Source organism: Zootoca vivipara, chromosome 17 (assembly GCF_963506605.1).
Source record: "Zootoca vivipara chromosome 17, rZooViv1.1, whole genome shotgun sequence".
NCBI classification, from domain to species: Eukaryota; Metazoa; Chordata; class Lepidosauria; order Squamata; family Lacertidae; genus Zootoca; species Zootoca vivipara.
This window is the reverse complement of record NC_083292.1, coordinates 20,243,695-20,262,479: the sequence shown is the minus strand read 5'-3', so window position 1 is coordinate 20,262,479 and position 18,785 is coordinate 20,243,695. Positions and strand designations below refer to the sequence as shown.

Genomic DNA, 18,785 nt, shown 5'->3' with positions numbered 1-18,785 from the left:
ATCTTTGGAATGCTGCTTTTACTCATATCTGCGTTTTTATGGCCACTTCCCCAAAATTTGATTGGCTAGAGAACCGCAATGCGAAATTCAGAGAAATGCAACTCTCAAAGGATGGCAGTGTTTCAGTTTGCATACTCTTCTGGAATGAGAAAGTTAGGTACATCCTCCTTTAAATGCTGAACCCAGTTTACCCCCAGGTATAGGGCAGTATATAAATTCTAATAATAATAATAATAATAATATATTTATACCCTGCTCATCTGGCCAAGTACTCTGGATGGCTCCCAACAGAAGATTAAAAACATGATAAAACATCAAACATTAAAAGCCTCCCTAAACAGGGCTGCCTTCAGATGTCTTCTAAAAGTCAGATAGTTGTTTATTTCCTTGACATCTGATGGGAGGGCGTTCCACAGGGTTGGTTGATTGGTTGGCTGACTTTATATCCCACCTTTTCTCCCAAAGGAGCCATGGGCAGCAAGCAGATGCATAATTTAAAAATAAAAGCATTCTAAAATGGTTAAAACAAAAGAAATTACAATTAACAATAAATTTGGCGGATGTTCGTACTTTACAACAATTAACCCAAGCAAATTAGAGTCTGATTATTTTATTTTAAAACATATTTACTGAGAGGAGCCAAATATATAAATCTATTATACAGTTAACCTTGTTAACCTTGATAAATATGTATGAGTTGTTATACGCATGCACATACACGAACACACACACACACACACACACACACACACACACACACACACCATACAGTGATCACAGGTTCTATGCCTGGGTCAACTAATTCCTCCTAAAAGTTAATAATGAGGGCAACAGGCACACCTTTCTGAACATTCCCCAAAACAGGGAGCCACCCAGGGGCGTCGCAATTGAGGGGGTGATGGAGGCGGTCTGCCCCGAGTTCCACTGGGGGGGGTGCCACTTGGTACCCCACCCCCGTGACTCTCAAGCCAAGCCTCCAGCGTAGGAGGCTGGAGGCTCGGCTTGGGAGTCGCGGGGTGCGGCGATACCCTGCCACGTAGCGATGTATGCGTTGTTACGTAGCGATGCCGTCCCCCCCCCGGGTGCATGGCATTTTGCCGCCCCGGGTGTCGCGGTGCCTCGCTACGCCGCTGGAGCCACAACTGAAAAGGCTTTGACATGGGTCACTGCCAACCACGGCAGCTCCCAGTGGTGGCATCACCAAAGCATTAGAGATATACATATCACACACTACCTTTCCTCAAGCTCAAGGTGGTTTGCAACATAGAGCTAACTAAAATCACTACTCAGAAATAATTCTCTCACAGTGCTCAGTTGAGCTTACTCTCAAGTAAGTGTGCATGGGATCGTGACTTTAGGTGCTCTTTCCTGAGCTGTTTTTGGTTTCCTGTATGTACATATGTATGTATTCAGTTTATACCCTACCTTCCAATGAATTCAGAAAGGCACGTAGGCACTTGTCAGTGCTAGCTAGATCCAGAGCTGCTTGGATATGACAAAGTTGACTCATCACCTGCCTTGAGGCCATGCCTGGGGTTGTTCCTCACACAGAGGACAAAGGCATTTTGCTTCTTGGTTGTAGGTTGTTCTGAGGCTTTCAGATAGGGCAAGGTTTTTTTAAAAAAATCTAAATCTAGTAGTAGTAGTAGTAATAATAATAATAATAATAATAATAATAATAATAATAATAATAATTTATTATTTATACTCCGCCCATCTGACTAGGTTTCCCCAGCCACTCTGAGTGGCTTCCAACAGAAAAATGAAATAAAATAATCTATTAAACATTAAAAGCCTCCCTAAACAGGGCTGCCTTCAGATGTCTTCTAAAGATCTGGTAGCTGTTTTTCTCTTTGACATCTGATGGGAGGGCGTCCCACAGGGCGGGCACCACCACCAAGAAGGTCCTCTGCCTGGTTCCCTATAACTTGGCTTCTCGCAATGAGGGAACCGCCAGAAGGCCCTCGGTACTGGACCTCAGTGTCCGGGCTGAACGATGGGGGTGGAGATGCTCCTTCAGGTATACTGGACCGAGGCCATTTAGGGCTTTAAAGGTCAGCACCAACACTTGTGCTCGGAAACGTACTGGGAGCCAATGTAGATCTTTCAAGACCGGTGTTATGTGGTCTCGGCGGCCACTCCCAGTCACCAGCCTAGCTGCCGCATTCTGGATTAGTTGTAGTTTCCGGGTCACCTTCAAAGGTAGTACATAAATGAGCCTCTGTTATAGCTGGAACAACTCCCTGTGATTTTTTTCCAAGGGACTCTTGCAATTGGCCTTACAATCCAATGGCCCCTGGACTACTGCAATGTAGGGTTGCCCTTGTGCACAGTCTCATGGCTCCAGCTGGTGCAGAATGCAATGACTAGCCTGCAGTTGGGGAAAAGATGACCAATAGCATGGGGCACCTCTGAAAAAACCTTTGTGCACGGGGAAAGGATGGAGGGATGCAAGAGGCCTTCTCCGCTCTCACTTCTGCCCTTCTGGCAGCAGCCTGGCAGAGCCTTGGATAAGGTGACCAAGCCTCTATCAGTTCCACACCACCATGTCCAAACCTTGGGATTGCAGCCTAAATCTCCTATTTATGTAATTGATTGCTATTTAATAAACATTGCCAAGTCTCTTTTAAAAATAAATTAGGCGGATGCCCGTACTTTGCAACCATTATCCTATGCAAATTAAAGTCTGATTAATTTATTTTAAAACATATTTACGGAGAGGAGCCAAATGTATAAATCTATTATAGAGTTGTTAACCTCGATAAATATGTCTTAAATAACTCGGTGCCAAGCCAGTTAACATACAGTAACTCTCTCATTAGATCTGCAATAAATCCCTGGAGGAGACAGTTAATTTCAAGCATGGCTAAATTACCCGGAACATGGCAATTAAACATTCGCCCTACGTTACGGATCTCCCGCAAGACCCCATCCTTCACAGGAAACCATACTTTGGGGATCAGACCTGTCAAGATGTTGACAGATGGCTGTGATTGACACATGAGAACATGAGACGAGCCTACCGGATCAGGCCAGTGGCCCATCTAGTCCAGCATCCTGTTCTCACAGTGGCCGACCAGATACCTGCGGGAAGCCTGCAGTCTGGACATGAACGCAACAACACTCGCGATTCCCAGCAACCCATTTTCAGAGGCACATTGTACTACTGCCTCTGACAGTGGGGGCAAAACACAGCCACCGTGGTTCGTAGTCATCATACAAACTCTATATCTTCTCTCTCTCTTTCCCTTCCTCTATCCAAAGCCCATCCTGTACTACTGAGGAATTCACACCACCTCCTACCAAGGGAAAGAAGAAAAAGAAGAAATCTACGCGGAAGAAGAGAAGGAGGTGAGTGGAAATCCATCACTGCCTTATTTCTGCACCAGTGTCAGGCAGCAGAGGAACCAACCCCCACTGCAGATTGCCAGGAACAGATAAGACAAGGAAAAATCCTTACCAACTGCTTTTTATTCAGTATTTACAAAGAGAGGCTTGAGAATGCAGAATCTTGGAATAATATAATAATAATTTTTTTATTAAAAAAAAATCCTTCCAGTAGTGCCTTAGAGACCAACTAAGTTTGTCATAGGTATGAGCTTTCGTGTGCATGCACACTTCTTCAGATACACTGAAACAGAAGTCACCAGACCCTTATGTATAGTCAGAGGGTGGGGAGGGGTATTACTCAGAAGGGTGTGCTTCCTGTAACCCCATCTCCCGAATTCAGCTGCCGGCCTTCTAATTGGCAAACCCAAAACTAAACCGGAAGTGGTCTAGTCATGCTGGCCACATGACCCAGAAAGCTATCTGTGGACAAACGCTGGCTCCCTCGGTCTGAAAAGCGAGATGAGCGCCACAACCCCATAGTTGCCTTTGAGGGGTCCTTTACCTTTCTTTACCTTTACCTGCCCCCTGCAAGTCTGCACACATAGACCCCTGTAATTTAGAAAGAATTTTCTAAATTCTATTAGAAAGAATAAACCATATTGCTGCGTTCAAACATCTGGGTTGTCCCTGAAAGCAGGGAAAGATGTTGAGGCCCTTTCGTTTGCACGGCTAGCAGCAATGGGCTTGGCTTCTTGGCAAAATGAGTGCCCTGCCTTAGCTCAGTCACCAGAGCGCGAGACTCTGAACCTCAGGGTCATGGGTTTGAGACCCACATTGGGCAAAGGATTCCTGCATTGCAGGGGGTTGGACTAGATGACCCTCAGGAGTCCCTTCCAACCCCGCAATTCTATGATTCTGTGACTTCTCCCTAGGTCTCCGTCCTGCAGCCCCTCCCCACTGAAGAAGAAGAAGAAAAAGAAGAGCTCAAAGAAAAGAAAAAGAAACAGGCAAGTCTTTCTTCTGCTGTGCTCCCACCCCTGAATGCTTGCCAAATTTCCTCCTACTCAAGAGGACTCCACTGTACGGGTGGTTCCAGATTTGGGGAGAGATGTTATTGGTCCTTCTGCTCACCATTGCCTGCTCATTTGCCTCCTACCCCTGGCCTCAATCCCTACTGTGGCCAGGGGGGAAAGGCAGGGGAGGCTAGTCAGTTAGGGTGGACCTGTGGGAATGTTCAGGGTGGCAGGAGAGGATATATTGTTTATTAATATCCTTCCTAACTTGCGCTAGCAAGTTCCTTTACTTAAAAGAGTGCATTCCCCTTTGCACAGCAGAAAACTACTTGCAAACTCCTGTGCATTTCTTAAGACAATACACAATTCAATCTGGCTTGTCCAGACTGAAATGTGTTCTGATGTTTTCCTGGTAAGACCCCTTGAATCCCTCCTAAACGAATAAAGACACCACAGACTTATTCATAAGCAATAAAACAGAAAGTTTGCTCACCATCAGGCAGAGCACAGTGTGATCCCTGAAGGCAGGCTTAAGGCATAAAGTTACAAGCATATACAAACAGGTTTACCCCATATGTGGGCTGACCTAGTGACTGCAGTTAGCAGTCCGGGAAGTTCGCAGGAAGAAAGGAAGATGGGAAAGGGAAAGAGTGGCAGCATACCTTGGCCTTTTACCAGGTATGGAAAGGTAACACCCACCCAAGTAGTCACATGCAAGGAAGGATGCTCCAGGCCAGGAGGAACAGGAAGTTTTGACTGGCTGGACCAAACATTCCCTTGCATGTCCACTCTAGCAAAACAAGGAATGTTGTACTTGACTGCTCCCAGTGGAATAGATCCCACAGGACTATCCCACCAACCTCAGCCATACACCCCCCACGCACCTGTCTTCTTGCTTTCTCTGCTGTCCAGAGGGGTCCCCCTTAAAATGGGGACCCAAATGAATTTCTCTATCGTCCCTAGGTTTGGCAAAATTTTATAAGCTGCCAGGAACAGTCACGGAGCCAAGATAAAATATTAGCTGCCTTGGTTTTGCTCATTTTTTCTTTTTTAAAAAAACTAGTATGATTTGCAAATATAGCAAACGAAACATCAAGCTAAAATACATCATGGAAAAGTCATAAGCTCAAGAGGAGTAAAAATACATTTTTAAAAGAGCTTAAAAACTAATGAATAGCATAAAATATATTCCACGTTGGGATGCAAGGTTCGTATTTATACAAAATAAAGTGTTATAGGTTTGGGGGGACCCTCCCCCTAAACCCTAGATATTAATAAATGGTAAGATTTTGATGATTTGGGATGCGAAGGGAGAAATGCAAGCTGCAGAGGAATGGGCTAACCTATGCAAAATGACCTGGCCAAGCTAGGGCCAGAAAGAAACAATACAGGGCCCTTGAGGGCCATTGGCAATGTGAGAGAAGTCCCTCCTTGCCCTGAGGTGTGAACAGAGACTGCGGATTTGGAAGGTTGACAGGATAACTAGGTGTGAGGTGACAGAAAAGGACAGTTTCTTAGCAAGGTGTTCTGTGGGGAAGAAGAAAGGAAAAGAACGAATGGGATCCATCTTGGGCAGGCTGGCTGCTTGCTGCCTGGGAGAGAGGCCTTGGACTCCAGGGCTACACTGCTGTGGGGTACAAGCCCCTCTTGAAATAACCATGCTATAAGATCGGAACTCCCTCCATGCAGACCGAAGGTGTAAATCAGGGAATAAACCATATTTCTTAAAGCTACGACAGTCTCTGCAATTCTCAATTCTCCAAAGGAACACAGATCCTGGGTGAGTTCCCAGAACCTCATGGCCTCTTGCCGCTGCTCGGCAGAGAAAGAGGGTGGCACTCGACTTTTGTAACAATATTATGTATTCATACATAGAGATAAAAGCATATTTAAGAGGAATGTGCCAACCATGAGATCAAGTTCCTTCCAAAGTTTCCCACTTCCCCCCGCGTAAGAAAAAGCCACATATTTGGTAAGTTAAAAATTGGTTTACTTACAAACTCTTCAAAGGTCTGGTTCATGTGCTATTCCATACATCTGCAGAGGCAGCAAAACTTAGCTTACTTACAAAGTGGTAAAAGTTCCTAAATTACCAGTATTAGTATAGGAACACAAGAGTGACTGATAAGAGCCATGCGGCTGAACTGGAGCAACCAGCTCAAACTTCTTCACAGTTTAAGCTTCTTACCGTAAGTCGACTGGTAAGGCTTGGTAACCTTCTTCCTCCCAGGGTGAGGGGAAGTGACCTCAGCTAAGCCCAGCAGGGCAGCTTACTCTATACCATTAACCCTTTCATGTATTAATTAGGCTTAAGCGTTTTGGTTATCTGAGGCTGGTTTTCACACAAAATGTTTGCTGATTCTGTCCGGTGATGCTCTTGCCTGGTTTACTCATTTTTATTTTTATTTTAATATTTTGCATTTTATGTTCCAGGTTTTCTTCAAAGAAGAGAAGACACAGGTAAGGATAGTGAGGGTTTTGGAAAAACTTGCCTAAACTGTCTGGAATAATTCTAGAATCACAGGCTTAACCAGCTCGCCAGTGGTCAGTGGAGGATAACCATTTTGGTCCAACCAGATCTAATGGGGAAGGCTCCCGGTTGCTGATCACTACCACATACCCTCCAACATTTCTCCAGTGAAAATAGGGATATCCTATTTTTTTATTATTCCCCGCCCATCGGACTGGGTTGCCCCAGCCAGTTTCAATGCCTTCTTTAGTATATCGCTTGTTTCAGGGTTTTTTTTTAAAAAATGTTCCAAATCATGGATAGGCAAACTAAGGTCGAGGGGCCAGATCCAGCCCAATCGCCTTCTAAATCCAGCCTGCGGATGATCCAGGAATCAGCATGTTTTTACATGAGTAGAATGTACCCTTTTTAATTAAAATGCATCTCTGGGTTATTTGTGGGGCCTGCCTGGTGTTTTTACATGAGTAGAATGTGTGCTTTTATTTAAAATGCATCTCTGGGTTATTTGTGGGGCATAGGAATTCCTTCATTTATTCATTTATTTTTCAAAATATAGTCCGCCCCCCCCCCCAAGGTTTGAGGGACAGTGGACCGGCTCCCTGCTGAAAAAGTTTGCTGACCCCTGTTCCGAATACTGTAGTTGTTTTTAATTGTTCTTGCTGCTAATTTTATGGTTTTACTGCTCAGAGGGTAGTGTTTTTTTCGGGGGGGTTACCATCAATGGTATATAAATTGTATGAAATAAAAGTAAATAAATAAACAAGCACAGTGGCACAGGTTTGCATGCCCCCGTTGAACTTTTACCAGCTCTCTAAATCAAATGGCCGGTTACCCGTTCATTAGCTTATATTTTCTTCCCACCCTCTTATTTAGTTCCCCAAGCCCCAAAGGCAAAAGGAAGGAAGAGAGAAAACACAAGAAACAGTAAGTGGAGGCAGCCGCTATGACTGCAGCAGCATTCGTGGTTGATTTGTGCATGCATGCAAATTGGTGCGTACATGGGTGGGTGGGTGGGGGTCGTTGCCTCAAATAAGCTCTTAGGCTAAAAAAAAAGGGGGGGGAGGTAGTCCTGTTGTCCCAAAAGAAAAGAAAAAGAAAAATCCATATAATAGCAATACAGTGGTACCTCAGTTTATATACACCAGTGTTTCTCAACCAGTGTGCCTCCAGATGTTTTGGGACTACAACTCCCATCATTCCTGACCACTGGTCTTGCTAGCTAGGGATGATGGGAGTTGTAGTCCCAAAACATCTGGAGGCACACTGGTTGAGAAACACTGATATACACAATTGGTTCCGGAAGTCTGTACTTAACCGGAAGTATACTTAACCTGAAGCAAACTTTCCCACTGAAAGTAATGGAAAGTGGATTAATATATAAGGAAATTAAAATGAAAGGAAATGATACCATCTGTGTCCTTGAAAGAGAAGGAAGAGAGTCATTTGTAATGGTTGTTCACCCTAGTTATTGGAATGCTGCTGCCCTCACACTTAGGTTCTTATTGCTACTATAAACCACCCAGAAAACTTTGCTATTAGGCAGCATATAAGTACCATTGATGATGGTGAAGAAGAAGATGATAATGATATAAGCGTTTTTAAAATGTAAAACCAGAGTAAATAAATAAAAAAACCAAATCTGTGCTAACCATGTTGCATTTGCTTGAAAACCATTGTGTACATGTACTGAGAACTTGTTAGAGGTAGGTAGCCGTGTTAAGAAAATAAAAAATTCCTTCCAGTGGCACCTTAAAAGGTAAAGGTAAATGGACCCCTGACCATTAGCTCCAGTCGTGACCAACTCCAGGGTTGCAGCGCTCATCTCACGTTATTGGCCGAGGGAGCCGGCGTACAGCATCCAGGTCATGTGGCCAGCATGACAAAGCCGCTTCTGGCTAACCAGAGCAGCACACGGAAACGCCGTTTACCTTCCCGCCGGAGCGGTACCTATTTATCTACTTGCACTTTGACGTGCTTTGGAACTGCTAGGTTGGCAGGAGCTGGGACCGAGCAACGGGAGCTCACCCCGTCGCAGGGATTTGAACCGCCAACCTTCCGATCGGCAAGCCCTAGGCTCTGTGGTTTAACCCACAGCGCCACCTGCATCAAAAGCTCATACCAATGACAAACTTAGTTGGTCTCTAAGGTGCCACTGGAAGGATTTTTTAAATATTTTGTATGTACTGAGAAAGCATTCTTAATAGTTTCAAGCGTTTGTTGGGGAGTGGGGACTTGTGTCGTGTTTATTTATGAAGCCGTGTGCAGGAGCGCCATCTCTCCCTCAGGATTGTGGATGTCTGCCGCTGTGATGCGGACGTGCTATGTCACATGCACCCACCCACATAGTGCGAGCGACATCACACACACTACATGTAGGTGGGCGTGCATGACGTCATGTCCGTGTTTTGCCACCCCACCCCTGCGCCACATCATCTCCCATACAACCATAGCCCTTGAAAACACTTACTCAACCCGGTGTTTTTTTACTGTACATATTAGAACCCTCCTTGTACCTTATATGGAGTTGTTTTCCAATTTACTGCAGCGTTCTGCCATTAGGTTCCTCCTTAGGTGGTTCTTACCAGTTTTGCAGTCAGGTCAGATTCTTGCATACGTGACACTGGGCTCACTGATAAACCAATTTGGCAGGAATTCCATGTCACAGCCTTCTGTAAACAGATGCCATCCAGATGTTGTTGGATTATAACTCCCATGGGCCCCAGCCAGCAGGGTCAATGGTCATGGACAAGGTGAGTTGTAGTCTGACAACCAGGTTGGGGAGGGCCATTGGAGAGGCTTTAGGAAAGCTGTTTTCATTTAGCCCTACAACTGATGAGCTAGCATTTGCCAGCTGTATTTTCTGGCAATAATAATAATAATAATAATAATAATAATAATAATAATAATAATTTATTATTTATACCCCGCCCATCTGGCTGGGTTTCCCCAGCCGTCAGGGCGGCTTCCAACAGAAAAATAAAACACAATAATCTATTAAACATTAAAAGCCTCCCTGAACAGGGCTGCCTTCAGATGTCTTCTAAAAGTCTGGTAGTTGTTTTCCTTTTTGACATCTGTTGGGAGGGCGTTCCACAGGGCAGGCGCCACCACCGAGAAGGCCCTCTGCTTAGTTCCCTGCAACTTGGCTTCTCGCAACAAGGGAACTGCCAGAAGGCCCTTGGTGCTGGACCTCAGTGTCCAGGCAGAATGATGGAGGTGGAGACGCTCCTTCAGGTATACTGGACCGAGGCCATTTAGGGCTTTAAAGGTCAGCACCAACACTTTGAATTGTGCTCGGAAACATACTGGCTACATCTCCCAATGCTCCATGAACCTTTCAAAGACAGCTTCCCACCTGCAGGTGAATGTTAAGGTGTTCTGCTTTTCTGTCTTTTCCCCCAAAAGCTCTCGCAATCAATCACAGAAATCCCATCGCCGCCGCCATCGCCGCTGCCACTCTGGCTCAGAGAGCACCAATTCCCTCACAGAGAGCTGTGGAAGCAGGTAAGAATCTTACCTGGGGTTTTTTTTTTGTCTAAAACCCTGGAGAGCTGCTGCCAGTCAGTGCTGACAATACTGAGCTGGATGAACCAGCAGCCTGACTCAGTAGAAGGCAGCTTCCTATCTTCCTATGTCTTAAGGCATCGGAGGTTTTCAACCTTTCTGAGTCCACGGCTCCCTGGACCAATCACATTCTTCCTTCAGCACCCCTGTGGGGCTCAGGAGCCCAGTTCTGTCACCCCTCGCCTGCAGAGCTGGCAGCCTCTCACCCTTTTTCAAACACCCTCCCTTGTGGAGTGTTCCCTCAGCCTCCTCTCCCCTCTCCTTGGGAGTCTTCTGGGCAGCCACGGTTGCCCCCCCACCCAGGCCTCTGAGCTGCCCTCCTGCCCCAAAGGGAGGTGCCTCCTCACACTGCCCCACAGTGGCCTGGGAAGCACCCCCTGGCCAGCCCCAGAGGCACCATTCACCTGCGGAGCTTGTAGCCAGGTGCTGCTGCAACAAACAGGTGTGCAAGCCTTTGGGAGGCAAAGACGTGAGAGGGCATCGGAGGAAGGGAGGGAAGAAAAGAGGGACAGAGGCCAGTGTTGTCCACAGCCCCTCCAACTATCATTCAAGGCACCCCAGCGTGCCACGGCACACTAGTTGAAAACCACTGTCTTAAGGGAAGGGCCATAGCCAAAGTCTCTTCCCCAGTGGCACCTCCATGTAAGGTTGGAAGAGAACCCTATCTGAAATCCTCTTTATTCAAGGAAACGGTATACAATTCAGCAACACTTCCCAGTAGGCCTTGCCCTTGTGAAGCAGTTGCCTGGACTGAAGGTCCCTGCCTTCCATCTCTTCAAAGGCTCCTTCTATCCCAACTGTGGGATGTTTCAACTGTGTCTGCTCACCTCTAGCCTCTGTTCTGCTCTCCTCATTATTTTGTGTGTTCTGGGAGACCAGGGGGGAGGGGTGCTTGTCGCAGCAGGAGAGGGAGACTATTAGGAATATTAAACGATGACATTCCAAAAGATAAAGTTACAATATTCTTATATGCGACATCAGCGGCAAGCATCCTGGTAGCTAAGTACTGGAAAGGGAAACAAATACCTACCAGGAAGAATGGCTATGTAAACTTTGTGAATACTTGGAGTTAGCTAAACTGACAAAAACCAAAGAGTCTAGTGAAGAAGGAATGGGACTGTTTGAATGAATATTTTTTTAAAAAAAATAAGGTTCAAGGGTAAATATCTGGTTGAGTTTAGAATGACCTCGTGAATAGAAAGGGGAAGGAATATTGACATATATATATCTAAATAAATTAGGATTGAGATAATAGGGAAATACAGAAAGATATAATGAGACTGAAATGAAGTGTTGTGAGGTCAGTGGAAATCTTTATTTTATCCATTTTGGTTATGTAACGATGAATATGGTGTTGGGAATATGTCAGTCTTTCTTCTTTTTTCTTTGTCCTTTATCTTCATTTCTTTTTTCTTTTCTTTCATTCTTAGTTTCATGTTTTAATCTGTAAGATTTGGAATTGTTTCTTTCTTGTTTTGGCATATTGTTATATTTTGTTGTTAATATTAGTAAAATATTACTATAATTTTTAAAAAAGGAGAGGGAGACTCCTTGGACTCTTCAGCAGTCTCTTTACCCCCCTCCTCTGCTTCAGCCTCAGAGTCTGAACTGCTCCCCGTCACAGGCTCCTCCTGCTCACTAAACCCTGTTGCCCCTTCGACATCCGGCACCTCCTCCCAATCTTCTCCCTCTGACCTCTCCTCAGTTTCCCACCACCAATCCCCTGGCTCTGAACCTTCCTCCTCTGGGGGTTCCCTTGGGGGGGGGGTTCCCTTGCCTCCCACAATTCTTCTTCGTCCTGACACTATGAGGCATCTTCCTAAGTAGGAGCCACCCCCTTCTCCCTCCAGGCCGGGAGCCAGGTCACGGGAGGAAGGCCGCAAAGCGAGATGGAAACACTCCTGGCACTCATTGAAGAGCCCTCGAAAGCCCGATGGCACTAGAGAGCTGACCACAACTCCTTTCCCCGGCTGCACCCCCCAGAACGACAGCTTGCTCCCTGCCTCGGAAGCTGTAAGTATCCATCTTTCTGCTTTGCCCCTTGGTTTAAGGCCCCAAGGATCCGTTATGCAATGTTTATGACTCAATTACAGGCATGTTATACTAAAAGTCGGTTTCAAAGCTCTATGCATTATTAACGGCATGGCTCTCTGATGTATAGAGAGCGTGCCGTTTTTTGCACAGAGGGTGGAGAGAAAGGGAGAGCGGAGGATGGGGTGGGGTGGGGAGGAGGACGAGAGATTGCTTAGGCTGTAGCCCATGAATAATACAGAGGAGACATTTACCAAGGCAGTGGCCTCCAGCGATGATATTTTACACGGGTGTCTCTTGTAGCGTGCCTCTTCCGCTCGGTGGATTCGCTGCCTCTTGCACCCAGGCGGTTCGGTCCTCTGAGGCACGCAAGATTAAACCTGTTTTTTAAAAAAGCAACATTTGCATTGATTTGGGTGGGAGCGGAGGTGCAAGGGTGGTGAGAGACAAAGGGGGATACTGGAGGACTCTCGATAACCAGGCCCCGTGGCTGCTCCCATGGATGCTAATAGACACCTTGTGAGCATCAGAGGAGAAAATGGGCATCCGGCTCCCGGGGGCATCCTTCTTCCTCTGAACACACGGATGTAACAGGGCTGGCTTGGGCACAGCAATCACTGTGAGCTCAAGGCCGGGTTTGTTTGTGCTCAAAGCCTGCCTGGATGAATCTACTTCTGGCACCAAGGCTTGCCTTTCCTCCACCTCCAAGCCAGACAGAGGAGCGGCCATGCAGTGTTAATTTAATGTGCTTGCTTTTTTGCTAGGGCCTTTTTTATATAAAACAAGCAAACAAGTGTTCCTGTGTAGGTGTTAGAGGACTGGGGAACCCTTTTCAGCCAAGGGCCATATTTCCTTCTCGGCTACATTCCAGGGGCCACATGCTAGTGGTGGGCGAGGCCAGATGTAAAAGCAGGTGGAGCAATGGATGTAAGTTTCACCTTCATACAGTAGGCTGGTTTCTAGCCGCACACTCACACCAAACCCTCTCCTGTCCTCAAACCAGGTAAGCGAGAGGCATTATCACTCAGAAGTCCAGCCAGAGATGATCACTTAGGTGGGTGTGTGATGCGGAGCTGGTGAGGGATGTGGTCTATGAAGAAGGGTGTGGTCCAGGGAGAGTATCAAGGGTCAGGTGAGAGAGGTCTGGATGGCTGCATTTGGACCCAGAGGTGTAGCAAGCCCAGGTGGTACCCAGTACGGAATTTTTTTTGTCACCCCCCCATGCGGCTCTGGTAAAAAGTGAAAAACATGACTTGCAAAAAAACTAGAGCTTACAGAACAAAACCGACTTCAGATATGAAATCAGCATTGAAAGAACATATAAGAACAGTTGAAAAATCTCATGCAACAGAAAATTTTAAAAAATGTTCCCCAGTGGGGTGGGGCGCCAAGTGTCACACCCCCTCCAGGGTGGCAGCTGGGGCGACCCACCCCCATCGCCCCCCTTGCTACGCCACTGTTCGAACCCCAACATCCTGAGACCCCCATTTCCCTAAATCAGAGCATTCAAGTGAAAGTGTGCGGAATCTTCATGGCCTCACCTTGGTTAGTGCATACTCTCAAAAATGTATTTATTTGGTGTGTGTGTGTGTCATTTCAAGCAAATATCATTGCCCTATGTCAGGGCTGGCCCATGACATTCTGCTGCCTGAGGCAAAGGGTGAGAAGATGCCCACCCCACCCCCGTTCCTTGTACACCAACAGACCAGACTTTAACACCGGTGACAGTATAGTATCCTTTATCACGCCTGAGGGCATGTGGTTTACGGAGCTCAATATTTTGCTGCCATCCTACAGTATATGCCACCTGAGGTTGCCATCTCAAACTACCCAATGGCAGGGCCCCAAGTGGCTCACATTAACGAGAGAGACAGGGACGGAGACAGAGAGAGTTGGGCCCTGCCCTCAGGCGTAGAAACTAAAAAGACTCGGAAGTAGGGATGTAAGAGCGTTCCAACAAAACCAGAAATGAGAGCAGAAATTGCTGGCGTTTCCTTGTTTGTTCCATGTCTGTATTGGAAATCAATCCAGCAAAAACGATCAGTATTCACTGTTGTTGTTGCTTTCAGTCTGCAAATGATACAATGGCAAAGTGACTTGCGGAATGTATCTGACTGATTTTGTACATTGCATATGTAATTTTGCCACTGGGGACAGCAGACAAATAGCATGGTTTTTAGCAGAATGTGAACTGCAGCAAAATGGAAACTGTGCTGTGTGTGAAATCTGGTCTGGGCACTTCTGCCCCCTATGTGTAGAAGTTTCTCTGCAATAGCTCCTCCTAGGTAGGTTTACAAGCAGACCATTGTACTTTGAAAGAGATGCTAGAAGAAGGAAGCTGTGTTGCATGAAAAGCACAGCCTTCGGTTTTAGGTGACGTGTGCTGGAAACCGGGGCGGAATTTGATTCAGTTTGCTTTTAAAGGTGAATCTACAATAGGAGAACTGAAATTTAGCCATCCTTCAGAATTCGCGCCTCTTTGGAGTTTGCAAATCCAAGTTCTCGAGTCGAGTGATGTGTACAAAAATGTATATTGATGGTGCAAACCACACTTGGCCTCACTTCAAAAAAGGATATTCTAGAGTTGGGACAGGTTCAGAAAAGGGCGACTCAGATGATGGAGGGGGTGGAGTGACTCTTCTATGAGGCGAGGTGGAGATGTAAGGGATTTCTTCATTTAGAGAACAGGCGAGTCAAAAAGTTGACATGATAGAAGTTTCTAAATGAGGCATGATATGGAGAAATACTAGGACTCATGGGCATCCACTAAAGCTGAATGTTGTAAGGTTCAGGACAGGTAGAAGTCAGTGGTGGTCACCAACTTGGATAGCTTCAAAGGAGGATTTGATCAATTTATGGAGGAGAAGGCTATCAAAAACTACTAGCCAATGATAGCTATGCTCTTCCTCCATGGTCACAGGGAGACATACCTGCCAAGTTCCTGTCAGAGAAATAAGGGACCAGACCGGAAGTAGCAGACCGGAAGTAGCGCTGCCGCCATTTTGGAACTGGGTGGAGCATGCTCCAAAGTGACTTTTGATGCTGCTCTGCCCAGTTCCAAAATGGCCATCGCGCCAGAAGTCGCACTGCAGCCATTTTGGAACTGGGCAAAGCAGCATCAAAAGTCGCTTCTGAGCATGCACCGCCCAGTTCCAAAATGGCCGCGGCGGCAGAATAAACCGGGGGGAAATCCGTTTTTTCAGCTGGGAACAGCTGGAAAAACGGGGGTTTCCCGGAGAATACGGGAGACTTGGCAGCTATGCAGGGAGAAATGCTTCTGAATACCAGTTGCTGGAAACCACAGGAAGGGAGAGTTGCTCTTGTGCTTGAATCTGCTTGCAGACTTCTCAAGAGCCATCTGGCTGGCCACTGTAAGAACAGGATGCTGGACTAGATGGGTCATTGGCCTGATTCAACAAACTCTTCTCATTATCTTATGTTCTTACGTTCATATCCTGGGATAAAGTGTCCATTAAAAATTATCTATCTATTTAGTAAAAGGTAAAGGTAAAGGGACCCCTGACCATTAGGTCCAGTCGTGACCGACTCTGGGGTTGCGCGCTCATCTCGCATTATTGGCCGAGGGAGCCGGCGTATAGCTTCCAGGTCATGTGGCCAGCATGACAAAGCCGCTTCTGGCAAACCAGAGCAGCACATGGAAACGCCGTTTACCTTCCCGCTGTAGCGGTCCCTATTTATCTACTTGCATTTTGACGTGCTTTCGAACTGCTAGGTTGGCAGGAGCTGGGACCGAGCAACGGGAGCTCACCCCGTCACAGGGATTCGAACTGCCGACCTTCTGGTCAGCAAGCCCTAGGCTCAGTGGTTTAACCACAGCGCCACCTGGGTCCCATCTATTTAGTAGTAACACACAAAAATTCAATGTTTTAGGGGGAAATGGTTTTGCAAAAAAAAAAAAGTGTATATTGTGCAATACAGTGGTACCTCGACTTACGAAGGCGATCCATTCCGCGGAGCTCTTCGTAAATCAAAACCTTCGGATGTTGAAGCGTCCATTTTGCGCATGCACGAAGCGCAATTTTGCGCTTTGCGCATGCGCAGACCACGCATGCCGCTTCTGTGCAGGCGCAGACCGCACGCGCGAGGCGAAAATACTTCCAGGTTTGCCAACTTCATAAGTTGAAACCTTTGGAAGTCGAGGCATTCGTAAGTCGAGGTACCACTGTATTGAATTTTTTAAAATGAGCATATTAGGATAAATGTGCTCTTAAATGTTGGTGGATTTTCATGAGGATTTTTTTTTTAATGCAAGCTGATGTGGAGAACTGAAGATTGGAAAAATGAGAAATTGAAAGAGACAGAGTCACCCACCCCTATTTATGACTCACTCTGAACGTTTAGCGTAGTTAACATATTGAGTAACAGTTGAAAGAGGGGTCACCCACCTCTTTCAGTTAATGAGCAGATTTGGATTTTTGAGCAAGTGCCTTGGGTGCCACGCAAAGCCACTTTCTGCTCCAGAAAGAGATAGAGAAGGAGGGAGAGCACAAACTTTGCTTTTTCCAGTGGATCTTTGTAAATGTCAGATCCAATAGAATTAAGCTGAGCATCAAAGGAGAGAAAGGCAACCAGTCTCCCCACTCTATGACCAAGGGTTGTCTGTTCCTATCGGTAAGGGTAGCCTGAGAGGGAAGCTATGGAGATAGTTGCTGTTGCTATACTTTAACTCTGAACACTCGTTGTTAAGCATTATTATTCCACTGCCCATTAAATTTAATCAGGATGCCTCCTGGGGAGCTTAATAGCAAAAGCACTAATTGAGTTAATTTTTTTTAAAAAAAGGACGGTTAAACTTGAGCTATGGCAGGGGAAAGTTCAGATCTAGGTCTGGACCGGGGGAAGTTGACATGGCACCCTCTAGATACTTGTGAGAATTCTCATGAGCCCCAGCCAATGTTCAGGGGTGATGGAAGTTGAAGTTCCCAGTACAGTGGTGCCTCGACTTACTAATTTAATCCGTTCCGAAGGCACCTTCGTAGGTCAAAAAATTCGTAAGTCGAAAAGCGCCATTGGAAACGCGATTTCCCATAGGAATGCATTGGGAACGGAAAAATCCGTAAGTCGAAGCAACCCCATCGAAAAATTCGTAAGTCGAAAAAACCCTATCTAAAACCACCGCGGTTTCCGTTCAGATGCCGAGAAATCCGTAAGCGTGCGGCCATTTGCCCCATTCGCAAGTCGAAAAATTCGGTTGTCGAGCTGTTCGTAAGTCAAGGTACCACTGTATTGGAAGGCTAACCCTGGTCTAGACAGCTTTGGCATTCCAGCACACTGACAAGGCTTACTGTTGCTGACATGTGGCCTACAAGCCCCGCACAGTTGCCTAGCAACAGCAGGCGCTGGGAAACCACCCATCGCTTTGAATTTCCCACAGTGCTTTGGAACGGCTGATGTAGCCTTCCTCTGGAACATTGTGGGTGGCTTCTCAAGATTCTGAATAAGTCTATGGCCAGATGAGCAGAAGGAGAAGGCTCTTCACCAAACAGGAGGCCAGCCTGTTGTTGTTGTTGTTGTTTACAAATACTGCAAGTAAGATGAGGAGGAGGATTAGGAGGAGCACTGCTGATTCACGGCAAATGGCATCCTGTTCTCATGGTGGGCTAGTACCAGATGACATTTCTGAGAAGCCAATAAACAGGACCTGATGTGCTGGTCCAAGGGCCAAAGTCCATGGCCAGTCCAAAGTCTAAGGAATCAACGAGGGGTCAGTCCGATGAAGCTAAGGCAGGGTGCAGGGCAGGAAACTAGGCAAGGTCAGGAACAGGACCACAGGCAGGATCTGACAAGCAGCAATGTTGCTCCTGCAACCTGGGGCAGGGTCTGGCCGCCTTTTATCTCTGACGAGGTAATGGCCGGTCCCGATCCCCCGATGACTCACCACCCTGTCTCACCTGAAGGCAAGCACTCCTCCTGCGAGTACTCAGGTCTCTCCTCCTCTCAGCTCTGAGTCTCTGCAGCTCAGGAGACGCCGGAGGGTTACTGGACCCAGGAGCCGCCTCAGCCTCTCCTGAGCCAGCTGGTAGTGGGTCAGGTGTCGGCAATGAGGTATTCTCAGCACAGAAAGGGTTAAAAAACAATCTCTGGCTACCAGCAACAACAACAACAAAAAAGGATCTGGGTTTTAACAGCGGGGACAAGCTCTAGCGGAGACAAGCTGTAGGAGGAGTGGGAGAACAAATGGGGGAAAAACAACAGCAGCAACAGCAGCACAAATGGGCCGATGGGGCGTGTGCCAGCAGTGAGCCCTCTGTGTGTCATGTCCGACACGCGTGTCATAGGTTCTCCATCACTGGACTAAGCAGTCACTTCTCCAAACACACAGCATCATACAAAAGGGCAAACACACACTGATCAGA

General features: G+C 46.6%; 1 protein-coding gene and 1 long non-coding RNA gene across 2 annotated transcripts in view; one reads left to right on the top strand and one right to left on the bottom strand.

Annotated features, from left to right (window-relative positions):
- Positions 1–18,785, top strand: part of SRRM4 (serine/arginine repetitive matrix 4) — a 123,577-nt gene that overhangs the window by 91,235 nt on the left and 13,557 nt on the right. Inside the window, 6 exon segments of the mRNA XM_035098140.2 lie at positions 3,265–3,351; positions 4,263–4,337; positions 6,777–6,803; positions 7,687–7,737; positions 10,219–10,317; positions 12,228–12,390. Of these exon segments, the coding sequence (XP_034954031.2) occupies positions 3,265–3,351; positions 4,263–4,337; positions 6,777–6,803; positions 7,687–7,737; positions 10,219–10,317; positions 12,228–12,390 (502 nt within the window).
- Positions 12,644–18,785, bottom strand: part of LOC118075824 (uncharacterized) — a 43,873-nt gene continuing 37,731 nt past the window's right edge. Inside the window, exon 3 of the long non-coding RNA XR_004691448.2 lies at positions 12,644–12,788. This is a non-coding gene — a long non-coding RNA (uncharacterized LOC118075824). The remainder of the gene's footprint in view (positions 12,789–18,785) is intronic.